At 28.4% G+C, this 19002-nt stretch overlaps 1 protein-coding gene across 6 annotated transcripts in view; it reads right to left on the bottom strand.

Annotated features, from left to right (window-relative positions):
• Window positions 1-19002, bottom strand: part of LOC129911058 (protein kinase shaggy-like) — a 50423-nt gene that overhangs the window by 2709 nt on the left and 28712 nt on the right. For 3 of the 6 annotated variants that reach the window (XM_055988707.1, XM_055988709.1, XM_055988708.1), the window contains 8 exons: window positions 9354-9544; window positions 9187-9270; window positions 8028-8081; window positions 5914-6024; window positions 5610-5847; window positions 4568-4761; window positions 1390-1576; window positions 1161-1316 (listed from right to left, as the gene is read on the bottom strand). In XM_055988707.1, coding sequence (XP_055844682.1) covers window positions 1161-1316; window positions 1390-1576; window positions 4568-4761; window positions 5610-5847; window positions 5914-6024; window positions 8028-8081; window positions 9187-9270; window positions 9354-9544 — 1215 coding nt within the window. Of the gene's footprint in view, window positions 1-118; window positions 588-1160; window positions 1317-1389; window positions 1577-4567; window positions 4762-5609; window positions 5848-5913; window positions 6025-8027; window positions 8082-9186; window positions 9271-9353; window positions 9545-19002 lie in introns of those variants that run through there. The other 3 variants (XM_055988710.1, XM_055988711.1, XM_055988712.1) reach the window with 2 other exon arrangements.

A 19002-nucleotide genomic window follows, 5' to 3' on the forward strand; every position in this document is an offset into this window, starting at 1 on the left:
AGAATATTTGTGTTTTGTTTATGTGTTTTATATTTTGACCACCGCAAAACAAAAAAAAATAATAATATTAAACAAACCTTTTTCTAAAAACATCACTGCCAAAGAAAGAAAATACAAATTTAAATTATTTATTTTGGGCATTGCATATATTTTATTTTTATATAAAGGCAATTATACTATAATAATTAAAATCATCGTTAATATACAAAGTCATTTTATTCAAATCGAGAATACCATGAATAATTTTTATTTAAATTCACATTTTCTTTCAAATATTAAACAAAAAATAGGGTTCATCATTTAATTGCTTTACATTTTTATAAAAGAATATTAATTTATGTATGTATATGTATGCATATATTTTTGTTTTTTATTTTAAATACATTAAAATTTATAAATAATTAATTGATTAAAAAATTATTGATTTTGTGTTAACTACATTATTTTATAAAAACAAAAAAAAAAAAATTACAGTGAGATGCTTCTATCTCGGTTTGTTTGTCAAATCAGATGTAATGTTAAATAGATATTAAGATTTATACATTAAAATAAAGCAAGACTGTAATTTCGTAATGCCAACTACATATCTGCAAAGAATAGAAAGTAGAACAAAATAAAATAATGGGAAAACAACGAAAAAAAAAAACAGACATAAAAGAAAAAGGAAAGTTGTAATGATTGCAGTTAGTTAGAGTAAAATTAAAAAGAAATCAATTAAAAAACCCTTCCTCATAAATTTCGCTAACGCCAAAAAGGTTTATCTTATAAATAGCATATATTGCTCATACTTTCTCATTTATTTTTTTTTTTTAATATTAAACTAAGTATATTAAAATAGGTTAAGGGTTTCTATTGAAAGTAGGAAAAAAACTACATAGCTTAGCAGTGGAGGTTAACTCATCACGTTAACATTGGAAAACAAAAAATGTCTTTGAAAGAGAAAATGACATTACCAAAAATTAGAGAATTATGATGAAATAGAAAACGAATGGATTCCACAAACATATTCCAGAACCTTGTACTAGTACCAACACTTTTTAAGCGATAGCGAAATTTTTTTTGATATTAAAAAACTTACTTATTAACAAAAGCCTTAGTCTACAACAATACAACGAAGAAACAAATGTTTGATTCTCATTATGTTAGAATTATTTTCTCACCTGTTGATTGCGTGGTTGCTCCTGGCGTTCCGGCGCCACTTGATGGGTTTGAGTTTGAGCCAGAAGCTGTTGCAGCGCCAGATCCTGATCGATTTGAAGCATCATGTTGTCGTTGTGGCAACAATTGTGGGATTAAACTTGGTTGTATTGAAAGTTCTGGATTATAAAACATTACATATTTTAAAAATTTTTAATTGAACAGAAAATAAATAATTTGTTATTTATATACCATGTTCAGTGAAATTAAACAATGGGGGAAATTCCCGTCCATTCGGTAAGACTTGAGGACCCTCACGTAACTCATTAAAGAAAGGATGTGCGCAAGCCTTAAGGGGCGTGATTCTGGCGCTAGGTGTGTATTCAAGTAGTTCCGATACTAGACTTATAGCCTCTGGAGGTGTTCGGATGCGGAATACCTAGAAGAAATTAAAACAAAATTTAAAGTTTATGCACAAAATTTATAAATATATTTTTGTATGATTTCTATTGAATCGGATTGGTGTAAGGATTAAGAATGAGTGAAATGTAAGGTTAACAAATTCAAATCAATTAAAACTGACAATATTTTATTTAAGTGAAGAAACCGATTAGATTAACGCACACAAACTGAAAGTCCTGAGTAAACGTGCGTTTAGGATGTGGTTAGTTTTGAGGGTAGTAGACCAATATACGAAGCAGCTGCTATGCAACATTGTATACAAATAACTGTTATTGCGATAGGGCAAACTGTAAGAGTTTGTCCTTAAAATCGAACTCAATTAAGTGGCAATTTACCACTAAAATGTTTGATGAATGCATGGATATTTAAAAGATATTAGAATGCATATTTCCCATACAACAATTTCGAGATACGTATTGCAATGTTCTCGAAAACGGCTCTAAAGGATTCGATCAACAAAATTATACACTTCATTTTTTATATGTCTCGGCAAGTTTTGTTCAGGAGTTTAGATTTTGCGATATGTAATTCTGATGTAAAATCTCATTTCTTTGTTAAGAGTTCATTTGTTTTAAGAATGCTTTAGTCTAAGTCATTTTAACTCTTTAAATCTTCAAATCTTATTGTAATCTTAACTATTTAGTCATTTTCCCGACCGAAATTCAATATGGAGTGGCAATCAAACTTTCACAAGTAATAGAATTTAAAATTCCTTAATAACCAGTTTAAATGAAGTTTTAATATAATAATCAAAGGAGATGGCACATTTTTGGGCCCAGTGTGTTAACTTACGAAATGGGTATCGAATGAAAGGTGACGGTAAGCACATTACGTGGGTAAAATATTTTCAAATTCGTTATTGGGGTTTTGGAGATATTTGAGTTTGAAGTTTCGGATTTCAAAATCAAGATTTCAGCTATTTTTGCGATCAATTAATCGTAGAATGCGTAGAAAGGACTTTTTAGATTGGAAATTAGTTAATCTTTCTTTTTCTAGTACATCATTTTTCTCTAGGAGTTATACTTTCAGAGTAACAGAACCGCAAAGTATCTCATTCTCAGTAATTCCGCACTTAACTCTAAGGGTTGTTTAAAATATTTAAAATATCAAAAAACACACAATTTTCGGTAGTGTAACTCTGAAATTATAACTCCTAGAGAAAAATGATGTACTAGATAAAGAAAGATTAACTAATTTCCAATCTAAAAAGTCCTCTCTAGTTTTCTGTCCGACCAGTCGTTCTCGAGATATTGAGACAAATGCGTTTTTCAAAATGGCGGTCGCCCCACAAGACCAAACAATACGCAATCTGAGATTTGTACTTGGGATAAACCCCTCTTCAATACTGCATTCAAACTTAGCTCACGTCATAGCTTTTTCCAGATTTTTCCCCATTGACTGAACTATAGTTTCTATTCTTATTATTTAATAGGCATATTTCAGCGCGTTTTTGTGTATTTTGCTTATTATAAGGTTTTTGTATGTTTTATAGAACTATTTTATATATAGAATTAAAGGTAACACATTAAGCTATCGAAAAAATTACAAAAAAAAAGTGCATGTCACCACTGAATATTTTGATATTTCGATGTGCCAAATGCCTCGCTTAAAAAAATCACCTTTTGAGAAGTAAATACCTAATATGTATTATTTTTTTTAACAAAGAAAAAAACTTTTGATACAGATTTATAGACAAGAGAAATACCTTTTATTTGATACCAATATTATTTCTGTACACCCATTATTACGCATTCTACGATTAATTGTTCGAAAAATTAGCTGAAATCTTGATTGTGAAATCCGAAACTTCAAACTCAAATATCTCCAAAACCCCACTAACGAATTTGAAAATATTTTACCCACGTAATGTGCTTACCGTCACCTTTCATTTGATACCAATTTCGTTAGTGAACACACTGGGCCCAAGCTCCATAGAAAAATGTGCCATCTCCTTTAGCTTTCTAGCATTTTAAAAATAACTAAGCTTGAATGCTAATATGTACATATGTATTTGCAAATCAGTAAAATAACATGCATTTTGGTTAAGTTCAAGAAAATTACCAAAAAACTTACACATCGGGTTTTTTGAATAAGAAATATGTATATATTTACATATATTTATATTTACAAATAGCTCAAAATTGAACATTTTTGTCTTTAATGAATGATTTGATAAAATTAAAATGAGGTTGATATGCTGATATCAAACATCAAGAACACTGAGTGAGAAACCAGGATCTCAACCATCAATAATTATTATTATAATTAATTTATATACATTATATTATGTTTCTTAATATCCAAAGATTAAAAAATGTGAACTTATAATACAAAAAACATAACGAAATGATGCGAAATGATTTTCTGTTTAGAACGTCTTGTGTAGCAGATATTTTAAATTTTCTTAACACAAACTAACACCAAGGAGATGTTCTTAGACATACTCTCAGATCGAAGCGGTGTAATATGCCCAAGCGCACTTAAAATAGCACGTATAATAGATGCCAGCTTGTTTTATCTTTTTAGCCATATTGGTAAAACACAAAATGAACAAAAGGCATGCAAATATGTTCTTTTTTTCAAATTGACCCGAGTGTATAGTAAAAACAAAAACAAAATAGATTAATTCAAAATTTATTGTTGATGGTTTTCTTTTTCCTTAAGGTGTTTTCCTTACTCTCCAGCGTTGTTTTTGATTTAAGGCATTTGGAAATAGACTACATTCAAGAAGTGACTGCAAAAAGTTTTTTTTATTTAATTTAATTTGAATTTACTTAATTGCACCTTTGGCAAATGTTCAATGAAATCACATGAAATGAAAATTTAAACAATTAAAAAAGAAAGCACACATGCAGTGCTTATAAAATAATAGTCAGATGAGAGCTTTTAAACTCAAACCCAATTCGATAAAAAAAAATATTGAAACAAAATGCTATAGTGTTTTTTAAATGGTTTTTGTGTGACTTACCTTTTGCCATGGATGACTTTTAATTCGGGGAAATTTGAATTCCGTATAATTTGGATTCATTTCATGAATTTGCTCTCGTGTTGGTGTACCCAATACCTTGATCACTTCGACCAATTGATCGACACCAGAATCTCCGGGGAATATTGGTTGTCCCAGAAGTAATTCAGCGAGTACACAACCGGCGCTCCACACATCTGTTAAGAAATATCATAAAATTAATTATTATTATTGTTAATTATTTATTTATTGTGACAATTTTTTAAGGTCTCTATTCTGTCGGAGTTTTTTGAAAATTTATTTATTCTAACTAATTTCAAAAGCGATTTATTTTTTGAAAAGCTTACAAATAAAATCCTAACGAAAACAAAGCTAATTCTAAAAATCAATTTTATTTTTTTTTTGTAAGGATTCAAGGAAAGAGTTTTGTTGATTGCATCTTTTGTTTTGTAAAAAAAATTGTATAAGAATTCAAACAATTCCATATTTTCTTTCTACTTTTCTTTTTGAGTTTCTCAATAGTTGCCACTTTAACCTTCTTACTTTAACACACCTGTGTCACACCTATTTTTTCAAATAACGCTATGACAAGTGCATCTAGTTGATGCAGGACGAAAATTAGCATTCACCATTCTGGTATTTCATGACCGATCGTCTTGAAATAAATTGCAATAAAAATCATGGGTCGAATTGAATTTTTTTGATTTGCATGAAAATTAATATGAAAATCATTCCTGATCAAACGCATTTCACCTGCTATATAATTAAAATTTAAATTTCTTATCTAAATTAAATTTATCAGCTAATTTTTGTTTACTGTGTGTGCCATTTTTTTTAAACTTTTCTGGGGTGAAAGAACAAAAGACAGCAAAAAGTTTAAATATAGTAGGTAAAAAAAAAGAAATCTGAAAATTTATTAGTAAACATTAACGAGAGCCAGTCGCCAAAAGTGAACTTTTGTAATCAGTTATTGAAAACATTATGTCGAAACTTTGCAAAGTAAAAGAAACATGGTCACCATGAATAAGAGCAATATTATACTTACCAATTTTTGTGGTATAATTAATTGCGCCAAATATTAGCTCGGGTGCACGGTAATACCTAGAGCATATGTACGAAACATTCGGTTCGCCATGGAGCAGTTGTTTAGCGCTGCCAAAGTCGCAAAGTTTAAGCACAGCCGTTTCTGGGTCTAGCAATAAATTTTGTGGTTTAATATCACGATGACAGATGCCCAGAGAATGTATGTATGCCAAACTTCTGAATAATTGATACATATAAAGCTGAAATAAATAAACATGTATAAAAACAAATTCAAAGAATAATTACAACTAAACAAAATAACTTACCCTGATAAAATGAATTGGTATCGTTTGTTTAGTTTTAGCATACTGACGAGCAACTTTGTATACGGTTTCCGGTATGTATTCGAGTACTAAATTCAAAAATACTTCATCCCGCTGAAAGATAAAATCATAAAACAACATAATAAAGGAATTAGTATATGATGACTGCATTTTGTCCTTCGATGTATATAAACTACGAAGTCTCTTCAGTATTTTATTTTATTTTTTTAATTTTGGATGAAGAAATGATTTTAATTAAAAAAAAAAATAACACTATTTGTGGAAAAAATATTTGTTCGTCTATAAAACCACCGCAAAAAATAAAAACGAACAAGCATTTTAGGAAATAAAAATAGAGGATATCTCATCAAAAAGCAAAATATATTATGTCGAAAGGGTACTCAATAATCTAATGTCATCTTCAAAAAAAGTTTATATTAATATTAAAACAACATTGGAAAAAACAGTACCTTTACTTCATGTGACAAAAAAATAAAACATTTCATAGATTCAAAATACGGGTTTTATATAAACAAAATGCATATTAATTTAACATGCTGACATTTAGACATTGAAAGTTACCTACGTCCTTTTTTGTATTTGTTGGTCCTATTTTAGATTTCACATTGCTGAGTACTATTTTTTATTCAAGTTGTATGTTTTTGATTTTTGATTTATTATTATTATATGTATATTTGTTTTGGTGAACTTTAAAAAGAGGATATTTCGTACAAGAAATATTCCAACGTTCTGTACAGTACTCAAAAATTTGTTCATACAAATAAAAAAAAAAAAATTATCCGAAAACAGCAATTACACTGGTCAACAAAATTTAACTTTTTTTTTGCCACAAGAACCAAAATATACTTTTCTAGTAGTTTTTGGGGTGCTGAATCCGAATCTGAAGTCAGAAAAATTTGATTGGCCTCCGTTTTTGAAATATTACCGTTAGAAAATGTCAAAAATAGTCATTTTGGCTGTTTTCGAGGTTATGTATTTATGTGGGGTAATTCATTGTGAATAAATTTGTAACGGTGCCTATAAGAACTGGTTTTGTTCTTTCAAAAAATGTTTAGATCTTTCCGATATCTCTTTTACTACCCGATATACTTAAAATTTAAATAGCGGTCTTTGAATCAGAAACAACACTGGCCAACCAAATTAAACTTGTTTTGCCACAAGAACCAAAATATACTTTTCTGAAGGTTATTGGGTAGCTGAACTCGAATTCACAATCAGAAAAATTCTATTAGCCTTCGTTCTTGAAATATTACCGAACTTTGTTGACCAGTGTTATTAACTGTTAGCAGTTTGTCTAGTCACTACGGTGATGTGACCTTAAATTAATGCACAAAAGGTTGAATTTGACCAAATATTTTTAATTAAATTAATTCGTAGAGTATCTAACTTTAATAAACTTTTAAAAACCGGTATTCTAGGTATTTCTTGACATAATTTCTTAATCGTTTTTGATTAGAAGGATGTTTTTAAGACCCTTACGAATGTCGACCAATTGGTACCTGCTCGAAGAGTGGAAAAAAGATCAAGTGTTTTCAAAGGGTAGCTTTGTCCTTTTGTATCTCAGAACATTTATAAATATGTAAAAGTTAATCGGCCTTATCATGAATTAAGTTTGGATTGGAAATTTGTTTTTCAATTTTTAGATGGAGTTTATAAACAGTACAAATGCCAACTTGCAAAACATGCAAATCCAAACGTTTTAATTGAGGCATAACTAATGAGAATTTTATAATTATTATTATCAATGATGTTTTATTATGTTTTTTTTTTTTTTTTTCTTTGACAACACACTCACATTTTTTTTTGCAAAACCGTGGGTAATTGTTTTTGTGTAAAAACAATTTTTTATATAAATATATATAAAAACAAAATAAAAACAAAACAAAAAAAATAAAAAAAAATAGAAAAAACATATATTATTACATATATGTATGTGGACGAGCGGTAAAATGTAAATTCATAAGATTATGTACTTTACAATTTAGCTATTTGCATATGGATTGGAAATTAAAAAAAAAATGGTAGTAATATCGTGAAATAAGAAAAGAAAATTAAAATGTACGGGTGAATTGTATTGTTAGTTGAAAAATATCTACCTGTGGTTTAAGCACCCCCGCAAATATTCCCAAATCGATGGGAAATTCGGCTAACTGATGGCCGATAGTAATATATGTATTTTTTTAAACATGTACATATAGTGGATTTTTTTTCATATTAAATAATTATAAACGAAATATAAGAAAAAAACGTAAAATGTCATTAACAAAACAAGTATCCAAAATAAAAATTAAATAATGATGTGTTTATTTTGCCATCCTCATTACATTGAATCCGTCGTAATCGTTGGTACTATGAAACATTGAAACAAAAATGGAAATGAAATATTCATGGATATTTTTTTGCATCAGATTTCCCGTTTACAGTCTCCATTTAAAATTTTTGCATATTGAGTAAAACTTTTTCCCTGGTTTCCAACGTGAAACTTGTCAATTGACTCAAAATTCAAAAATTGTTTGTTAAGGAGACTTTGTTTTGAAAATTTGATTAAGTTGTAAGTATTTTATAAAAACTCAGTTTGCAAAGAATTTTTGGTAACTAGAAAACGAGATTGACACCTGCATGAATCTTTAATGTAAAAACGTTTAAAAAAAATTGACCATGAAACATGATTGCTCAGAGCTTCGCACAAGAAAATCGAAACACCAACAATATGGTTAGAATCAAGGTTTTAAAAACAAAATATAATGAGAAGATTTTTCGAAGATTGAATTCAAATAATAAATATCAACATTATTTTTTAAAAATTGTTTTGGCTACGAGTTACGCAGGATTCTGTAATAAAGGTGATCTATTTTATGTTAAATTCATATTAACATAATTACAAAAAAACATTTATTTTGTTAGTACATTATTTATTCTTGTTTTATTATCCCGTTTCGGTTTGTTTTGCTTTTTGATGCGATTTCTAATAACAAATAATAAAGTTTAAAATTGTAATATGTAACTCAAAGAATTGTATCCAATAAAACTTTGTAGTGCCAAAATGATTTTGATAGATAAATAAATTAAATCAGTGGTGTAATCATTTCAGCAATGCTTGTTCTATAACTAGTATACAGTTCTTTCGGCTTGTTTATAAGTAGGTACATATATGTATATATTTTTTTTTTAAATACATGCAACTGATAAATAGAAATTGGCAAAAGAAAGTTGAAAAAAAAAACTAACAAATGATAACATTTTACATTTTCTTACCTTTTCACCACTCGAGTAAAAAAAATACAATAACTTCACAATATTACAGTGTTCCAATTTTCTCATTATCTGCAACTCCCGATTCTGAAAAGAGGATAGTTTTAATATGTTTAGTTAAATGCTAGTTTTTTTTTAAATTTTATATCTGAACTTCAATTCAACCTTACCTTAAAACGTCTATCTTGTAAAACTTTCTTAATTGCTACCAGTTCTCCGGTATCGCATAATTTAGCTTGGAAAACAACTCCAAAACTTCCATTGCCAATAACTTTTGTGTCTGTATATGAAACTTCTTGCACACGATCAGTGCCTTGTCCTGGTGTGGCAACCACCGTTGTAATTTTCGAACCATCTCTGCCTACAATTTTACAATAATTAATAAAAAATGTTTCTTTAATAAATACCACAAGAACCAGTCGGATACAAGAGTTACACGTCAAAGCGGTAAGCTTAAGGTATTGTTAAATAAAATATACAAATCTATTGGAGGCTAGCGATGTTTTAGGCTTGAATGATTCAATAATAATACATAACAAAAGATATTTTAATTTTTACCATATTTTAAATTGCATTATGATGTTGATGAAGTCTAATGGGAAGAAAAATATGTTCTATTCGGGATACCAATTTAGCTAGATTGGGAATAGGATTAGTTAATTGAAGATAACTTGGTTGGTAGATACAATTTTTGTTTTATATTTACGTCAACTCACTTAACCTGTAACGCCAAGGCGTTGTTTTTTTCTTTGTGTTGTACTTGTAGCTTTGTTAATTCTGAATTTCTAGTGTATGTTGTCCTTAATAAAGTTGAAAGAAAAAGTTAGGAAACGGTGCAGTGGAATAACTTTGGTTCAAAAAACTATGGCTTTCATTTTTAGGAAAAGATTTCGATGAAAATAGTATTTGTCTTTTTAATTTTTTTACTTTCTCAATAATTTTAAAAAATAACCATCTTATTTGTTCTACAAACATAAGAGTAAGTTGTTTTTGTGGTATGAATTAATGTAATTCCTATTTTGGGTTTAATGTACCTACCAAACTTTTTCAGCATATTTAATACAAACCAAAGCGTTGAACGATAACTTTAAAAAAATTATTGTGTTTTTTTAAGTTTTTCTGATTTCAGAAATCGGATAGTCAGACGAATATCAACTCTCTTAACCCTTTGTTGCCCGGAGCAATTTTTTTATCAAAAAAATTAAAAAAACGTTGAAAAAACTTAAAATATTTCTTGAATATTGCACCAGAAAAAAATATATCCATTGCACTAGTAAATATCATAATATTAGTAAACTTCTGAACTAGGTATTTGCTGATATATTTAATTGGGATAAAAGTAAAAAAATAAAGTTTAAAAGGTGGTTTCTTATTTTAACCACCGGAAAACAAAGGGTTAAGAGTCTAGTACACTGAGGGAAAAAATGCATTTCATAATTGAATCATTTATTTTCAAAACATGATAAGTCCACTTTTTTCAAATTTCGTTTTTTTGACTAAATTAGTACTCCAGGGATAACCACGTCTGTCTTCAAAATATGAAGCATCTACTCCATCTATATCCGATTTTACAGTTACGCGAAATATTTTTTTAGTATCAAAAACATAATAAGTCCCAGACTTATCATCTTTTGAAAATAAACAACAGCTTCTTTTTGTCTAAATGCTATATTCGACTAATGATTGAAAATCTTAAGTTTAAAGCTACTTTAAAGTTAAATAAATAGTCCGGACATTGTATTTTAATCTCTAATACAATTGTTTGATAGACTGGGGCTAAAAGCAAAATTGTATTTCCATTTTAAAACTAATTTCACATCCGTTTATTTTCAAAGTATGATAAGTAGAAAAGCGTTTTTATTTTTTATCTTTTGAACTATCGCTCCAAAAATTAAAAACGAAACGGTATTTTGTAGCTAGGCAAGAGCTCTACAGAATATATTTTTTATAAATTTTGCTACGCATATCAAAAGAAAATAGAACGTTTTTTTCTTCTCCTGAAAAATTAAAAATCATGGACTTATCATGTTTTGCAAATAAATGATTCAATTAAGTGAATCAATGTTAAAAAATATTCACATTTTTTATTCAATTATTTGAATTGATTTGAATTTAATTCAAATTGTTTTTATTACATTCTACAATGTTATTTGGCTCAGTGTTTTTTTCAAATACATCACTTTGCAAAATCATCAATACCGAATCACATAAGATTCGGAGAATATTTGCAAAAAAGCTGAAACTAAACTGAAGAATCAAATGTTAAATAAAATTGCTAATCAATGTTTCTATGAGTAGAACTAGATAAAGAATTGAAAACAAATGTAAATTACCTCTCTTTAGACTTTTATAGGTCGATTTTTGTAGTACACGATCATCGTGGAGGTTTATTAGCGACTTCAAAAAAGGAGGAGGTATTCAATTCGTCTGTTTTTTTTGTGATTGTTACCTCAGTAACATAATGGACTGAGTGAACCAATTTTGATAATTCTTTTTGTATTGGATAGCTGCAATGTGGTCCCATTTAAATTTCGTTCAGTTCTGGCCATAGGAACTATTAGAAAAACCATAAAACCCAATTTTAGCCATGGAAGTCGGTTTAGTTTTTTGATAAAAATGATTATTTTTTCGTCAAAAAAGGAAGCTATGTTTCGAAGTCTGTTTTTTTTTTTTTTTTTTTTTGAGAAAGAAGATTATTTAACAATTACTGTTCTGTTATAACTTCACCTGTTCAGCGTTTAAATGAAATTATTAAAAGAGATTAAATTATAATGTAAAAAAAAAATGTCGAAAAAGCACGTATACACCGCAGTGAACACAATAATTTTCTCTAATATTGCTATCGTTGACACTTTTTTAAAACTAAACTCCTTTCTTTATATATAAGGAAGAGAAATTTACTAATGAAACAGAATCCTCAATATGTACTCATAGCTTAGCTGTACAGAATAAAGTGAATTAAAGTATAAAAAAGCTGAAAACTAGTTGCGGGTGGCAATGGTGCAGTGGATATAGTGCTTGACTACTAACCTGGAGGTGTGGGTTCTAGATAATAATCATCTTATTCTCAATTCACTGTACCAACAGTACCTTCTAACTAGTGCCGTGCAGTATGCATTTAAAAGACCTTAGGTCTTACATGCACGAAATAAAAAGAAAGGTAGGCCTAAATTCCTCGTACAAGCAAATGCAAAAGCACAAGCATTCAGTTGGCCTTAGAAATGGAACAATACAAAACCGGGAGGCTTGCCGCCGATTTCTGAGGTCAACCCGGCCAACCCCACAGGCGGATCACTAGTGTAAAGCAGATACGTGGGATAGTTACTATTCCCCTTGACATTGAGATCATAACAGCGCACAGTGTGGTAATTCGCCAATCTGACTGGACAAAATAGAAAAAAAAAGTTTAGCCACATGATTTTAAATCATGAGTTGAGCTTCTCAATACAATAGGTAACTGAAATTCATGTTTGGTTTTTTTGTTTTCGTCTCGGATTAACGGAAGCTAAGCTTGAAAGTTGGTTCTTGTCAACAGTTGGATATAGATAATACAAAGTATTCTATTTTTCGCTTGAGTTTGGTTGACGATTAAAAACGCTGTGGTAGTTTTTTTGTTGTAATTATTTTTTTTAATTGTTAATCTACATTTGGAGGTAAAGTATTATAATTTTTATTTATTAATTACCATTGCAACTATTTAAAAAAAAAAAAATTCTGTAAGAAGGCTAGGAAGTGCAAAAAAAAATATCTTTGTTTTTCAATTAGAGGTAAAGTTAATTTTTCCGCATTTTTCCGGTCTGAAATTAATTAATTAATGTATTGTGGAGTGTTGTCATTAAGATTAGCTATTTACATGTCTCGCGTTTTCTCGACCGCCATACAACTTTTTTCACTTTTCAAAATGAAGTCAAGATTTTCAAAAAAACAAATTTTCGAAAAATGTGTCAAAACTGCCAAATAAGATCGAAAAGATAGTTTTTTTGATCTTTTAATGAGCAGGTATCATCTTTGGAACATTTTTGACATTAAATAAAAATTAAAAACATATATAAAAGTTTTGTGCTTCAAGTTAAGCGAAAAAAAGACAAAAAAGGTGGAAGACACTTTGGACCGCTCTTTAAACATGAATTTCATTTTGCTTGACCAATATTATGTGATAACTAAATAAACAAAAACAGTAGATAGTGAAACAAAAGAAGAAAAAAATTTTTAAAAACTAAAAAAACGGGATAAATATAACAAACGGAAGGTTAAAAGTCTCCTAAGTGCACCTATCCATTAGAAAATAGTTAAAATCAGTAGAATCGCTTTCCGCAAAATTGAAAAAGCATATTCCAATAATAAGGGAAAGGATTTATCGAAATGTTCTTTGAGTGAAGGATCAAAATGTATAAAAGATTAAGTTCTGATCCTCTGGAACCACTAAAACACTGGAATTTTCAACTAATGAGGCATTATCATTGATGAATGATGCTTTTCTGTCGGGACATTTAAAAGAAGTTCAATGCAAAAAGGAAGCAAGTGTAAAAGGGCAGAAATAGGGTCAGGAAGAAATTTAGAGAATTATTAGCTTGAAAAACATCGAAGGTAATATAAACACAGCTGCTTTTAATAGGCCCTTATGTTTCAAGTTTGCATCGCACAAAAAGGAGTTACTTTTTTAAATTATCTGCAGATATTTTTAAGGGTGATGCCATTTTTTATGATTATGAAGCATATTTAATTAAAATCATTGCTAAAATTTTAATTTAAAGCATGATATTAAGAAAATAAATCATGTATGTCACCTGTCAAAAACGTGTGTAAAAGTTCTATTTCTTAATAAAAACTAATTATTCTGCCTCTCTTTTTTCGTGAATAGCAATAGAGTTTTTATTTATTGAGATTTTTCAAGCGTTTTTTAAAATAATTAAGTATATCCAATCATAGAATATGTTTACGGAAACATAAATTCAAATACTATAAAAATGCATTTTCTTCATCACTATTTTGACCCACTTTTTGCAGAAATTATAGATTTCTTTTTAAAAAATCTTTCTTTTTTATAGAATTTTATCTATTCACATTCATTTGTTTAAAACTGTTTAGAAAAAAAGTCGATTCAACGCGAGTTATTAATTTTGTCCAGCTAGATTCGTGATTGGCCACACTGTGCAGCGCCGAGAAAAACATGCATATAGTTAAAATTATTATTATAAGTATTTTTTTTTCTTCTATTTTAAATTTTGTAAGTGAAAGAACTTTGAGGGTAACTTATATTTTGATGGCTTATAGAAAAATTGCAAACACATATAAATATATCAGTTTCCTTGAAGAAATCAGTATTTAAAAAGTGAATACGTTTTTTTTTTAATTTTGTAGGCAACAACTAAGCGAATTTCAAAATTGAAATACTTGAACGTTGTTTAGATTTTTTACAATTTTCCGAATTAATTTTACTGTTTGACCTTAAAAAAAAAACTCTAAAAAATAAATAAAAATCGGTTCTGTATTAAAATAATAGCTAAACGAAGATCTATTACGATCTGCTGACAGAAAATGCAAACAAAGTTTCTAATCTACTAGAAAAATGTCTGTCACAGTTATAGATTTTGTTAACACACAAAACTTGATACAAAATTCAAAGTGTTATGAGGGACAAAATGAGGGGTAAAATTGGTAATAATGTCTTTAAATATAATATATATTATGTTTCTTTTTTTTCATACAAAAACTGTGATAAATTGATTGACTTTCACAATAATTATATTTTACATTCAATACCTTCTGCTGGTATTCCATTTAATTTCTCTTTCGTTTTGTCTATTTCCTTTGGAATGGAAAGTGCAACACTATGTTCCGGCCAGAGATCTTGTAACTTGCCGATAAGCTGTTTCATATCTGATTTTATTTAGAATATTGATTTTATAGATTATGTATAGAGAATAGCTACGTTTTAAAAACTCGAGGCGAATGTAGCGATTTAATTCGATGTTTTTTTTTTAACGTAAATATGATTGGATTACGTTTTATCAAAAAATTAGCATGTATTATATTAAAAGAATAACCTTGAAATCTAAAATTTTACTTGAAGTAGTTAAGTAAAACTTTGAAAAAAAAAAATGTCATTTACTTTAGTTATAGTTATAGTTATAACATAAGTAACTTTACTTTTGTTTATTTCTTACTTTTGTTTACTTTTGTTTATTTCTATTAAATGTGTTTTTGAGGGCTCTTTCATGAAATTTAATTATCAAATATTTTTTTTTTGTTCATGATATTTAACAAAAATACTTTATGTACTTAACTATTTAGCATTGATGAAACACTAGCACTTCATTCCTCTCAAACATTCAACAAAATTTTTCGTAACCTTAGATAGTTTGAATATAATTAACGTCAATTCGTTAGTAAGAATGTGTAACACAATATAATTCAATTGAATATCACTCCGCTTGTAAATTATTTCAATTAAGGACAACAAAAGATTTGTCGTGGAATAGTTAATTGACAATAAATATGATTTATTTATTGAAAGGGCAGTATACTTTAATTGGAATAAGGTTCTTTTGTTCAACGAAGTTAAAGTGTTTAAATTGAATTAGAATACAAGTTAGATTTTTTTTAATCTATAGTTTACTTGACAAAAAAAATACTACAATCGGAATGGAAGAAAACCAGATTCCTAAATGTGAAATTTCTGAAACTTTGTTCTTTTTACTCAACTGAAACTAATTTGTTTAAAGAAATAATCCGTTTTTAGAACTGCATAACTTAAGTTTGCCCTTCTCTCTTATATTTAGAAATGTATTTATCCTAACTTTTTTATATAAAAAAAAACTCAAAAAATGGACAAGAATTGATTTTCTTTCTTAACTTATATTTTGGAACAAAAAACTGATACATTTTATTAAGTTTAAAATTAAATAGGGCGGGAATTCTACTGAGCATATTTGAGTGTAACTGAAGCTATGAATGAAGTTGAAGTTGTCATTTAAATTGATTACTGTGTATCAAAAGAAGTTAACAAGTAGTATTATGTATTGCGATGATTTCTCATAAAAATAGAAAAAAAAAAAATCGAAAATTAAGTGTAGCGTAAAGGTAACTCATTAACGTGAAAAAATTTATGTTTGAGAGATTTTTTTTTGTTACGACTTTTCAGTGCTTAAATCTGGTCTAGTTTTTTCTTGAATTTCTTCGATTTGTTCTGAGAACTAATCCGTTTTAAATGACATTGTTTTGTTATTTTTTTCTATCAAATAAATTAATAAATTCTCTGAAAACTCTGATGCATTTATTTACATTTCACTAATCTGAAAGATCCCATAAACGAGCAAAGCGATTGACTACTTATTTCGAAAAAAAGTTTTAGCAATGAACAAATTAAGTTTAAAATTATTGTAAATGTCTTTTTTTTTCAGTTCATTGCGTTCTTGGTCACATGCAATGTATTACACGGTCACACAATATAAGTCAAGATCAAGTAACAACGCAGAGCAAAACTAAAGAAAATAACTTTCACTTAAAAAAAAAACTCTCAAGATCTGAAGAGTTATTTTTAGATTCGATCGAGACATACATATTATAGATAGCATTTTATGGTAAATAATATTGTTTTCGTAATCCAAACACATTTGATTTTGTTCCTATTTAATTATATTTAAATTTATTAGGTATGTTTTTTTTTTTAAATTCGCCTGGAGATTTTTTATTTTGCTTTAATTGATTTTTGAAAGATTTTTAAGGAATATTATTACTTGAATCTGTGTAAGATTTCGATCGTGATCGCACAATTTTGACGTTTCTCGACGATGTTGATGTCGACGATGCATTAGAATCGGTTTTATCGGAATCACATTTTAATCTATCACTAGGGCGTCGTCTTAGTCTAGTTTTTTTAACTTCCTGTTCCAGCACTATATCGTCCGTAACGTCCTCATCATCGCCATCATCATCAAATGATCTAACAATTGAATTTTTACGATCCGTATCGAGTTCACTACTATCATCGTTCTTCTTTTTTTTTCGCCTAATTTTTATGACTTTCTTTAAACGACCCGTTTTTAACACTTTGAGACTGGAATGGATTCGGCTTGTAAAAAAATATAGAAAGGGTATGTTTTTTTTTATTCTGTTAATTTAATAATCCAGAATGATCTAAAGACTTTGCACTCCAACGAAAAAAGAGACAGGAAGATTTTTCAAATATGACCGAGAGATAAAAAAAAAAACACCGAACTATTACGACCCCGTTTTAGTAGAGGATCAATCATGAACTAATTAAAATTTGCGCATTTCGTGTGTTCAAGAATATAGTGCGACATAGAATAAAAAAAAAAAAAAAAAAAAAACAAAATAAAAATACTGAAAGAAGATTGAGATGAAAAATAAAAGATACAAAAGCATCTATTGATTGATTTTCGTTTTTTTCTGTCTAGGTATATACATACATTGCATCTCTTCTTTCGATAAATTTTCTTATCGCGATGATTCCTTCGACCCTCACTGTTTCTAATAGCTTAAGGTAAAAACTTCGAGTCTTATCTAATTAAAACAAAAACAATTTAATGTTATAGACGACTACACGATAGTCAATGCATTTTTATTTTTGTAATTAAAATTAAAATCTCGAGCGCATCACAGCATTGGCATTAAGAAATGATGATGCACACGCAAGGATAGTGATAAATTAATATCACACACACAAACTGGTATTGTTGACCTTGGCATCCTTCCTATTAAAATATGCGTTTCCGGATACTGACAAACCTGACAGCCGGATAAGATAAAATTATATAAAAAAAAATTTATATGGATGTCGCGTCATATCATAAACTCGCGAAATAATTTTGTCATTAAAATGTTTTACATGTTTCCATCAAGTTAAAAGACCACTCAAATTGTAATTTCAGACTCATATCAAAGGTTAAAGTTTTGGTCTAATTTTTGTTTATGATGGTTTACTTTTATTTTTAAGGTGCTTATCAGGGATCTGATTGTTCACGACAATCATGTTAAAATAAATTTTATATAAAAAAGAAAAAAAAAAAACTAGCAACAAGTTAAAGATTAGTCTACCCGATTAATAACTTTCATTCTAAAAAATTCGATGAAAAATGCATGAAATCATTTTTTGACAAAGTAAAAATTCTTACAAAAATAATTTTTCTTTTTTTAAAAGGTATGTAGGTTAGGGCGTTCGTTATTTTTGAATCAAGTTCCTAAGTAGAAAAACTGTTTTTAAATAATACAAAAAAAAATCCTCTATTTTTTTCAGATTTTTATTTTGACAATAGATGGCACCCCAAGAGGGTTAAAGTTTTTTATCATTTGAATTAGGTATGTGTTGACTTATGAGGCCATAGATATAGGCTTAAATGAAAAATGTCCAAATTTGAACAACGTTTTCAAAAAGGTATAAACCATTTTTTTAGGACCAGGGGTTTAGTCAGGACATGCATGTTTTTTTTGTTTGTATTTTATTTTTCATGCTATTTCATATGCTTGTTTTAATAAAACATGCTTGCTTTAATAAACCCTAAAAAACATGCATGCCCTGACTAAACCCCTAGTCATAGAAAAATGGTTTATACCTTTTTGAAAACGTTGTTTAATGTAGACAAGAACCTCGTCAAAAAATGTTGATTGAAGTTTATATCTAAAAAAAATGGCCTCATAAGTCAACACATACATATTTCAAATGATAAAAAACTTTAACCCTCTTGGGGCGTCATCTAGTGTCAAAATACAAATCTGAAATAAATTAGAGAATTTTTTTTTATTATTTAGAAACTGTTTTTACACTTAGGAACTTGATTCTCTAAAAAAAAAACCTAA

The sequence above is a fragment of the Episyrphus balteatus genome, chromosome 2 (assembly GCF_945859705.1).
Source record: "Episyrphus balteatus chromosome 2, idEpiBalt1.1, whole genome shotgun sequence".
NCBI classification, from domain to species: Eukaryota; Metazoa; Arthropoda; class Insecta; order Diptera; family Syrphidae; genus Episyrphus; species Episyrphus balteatus.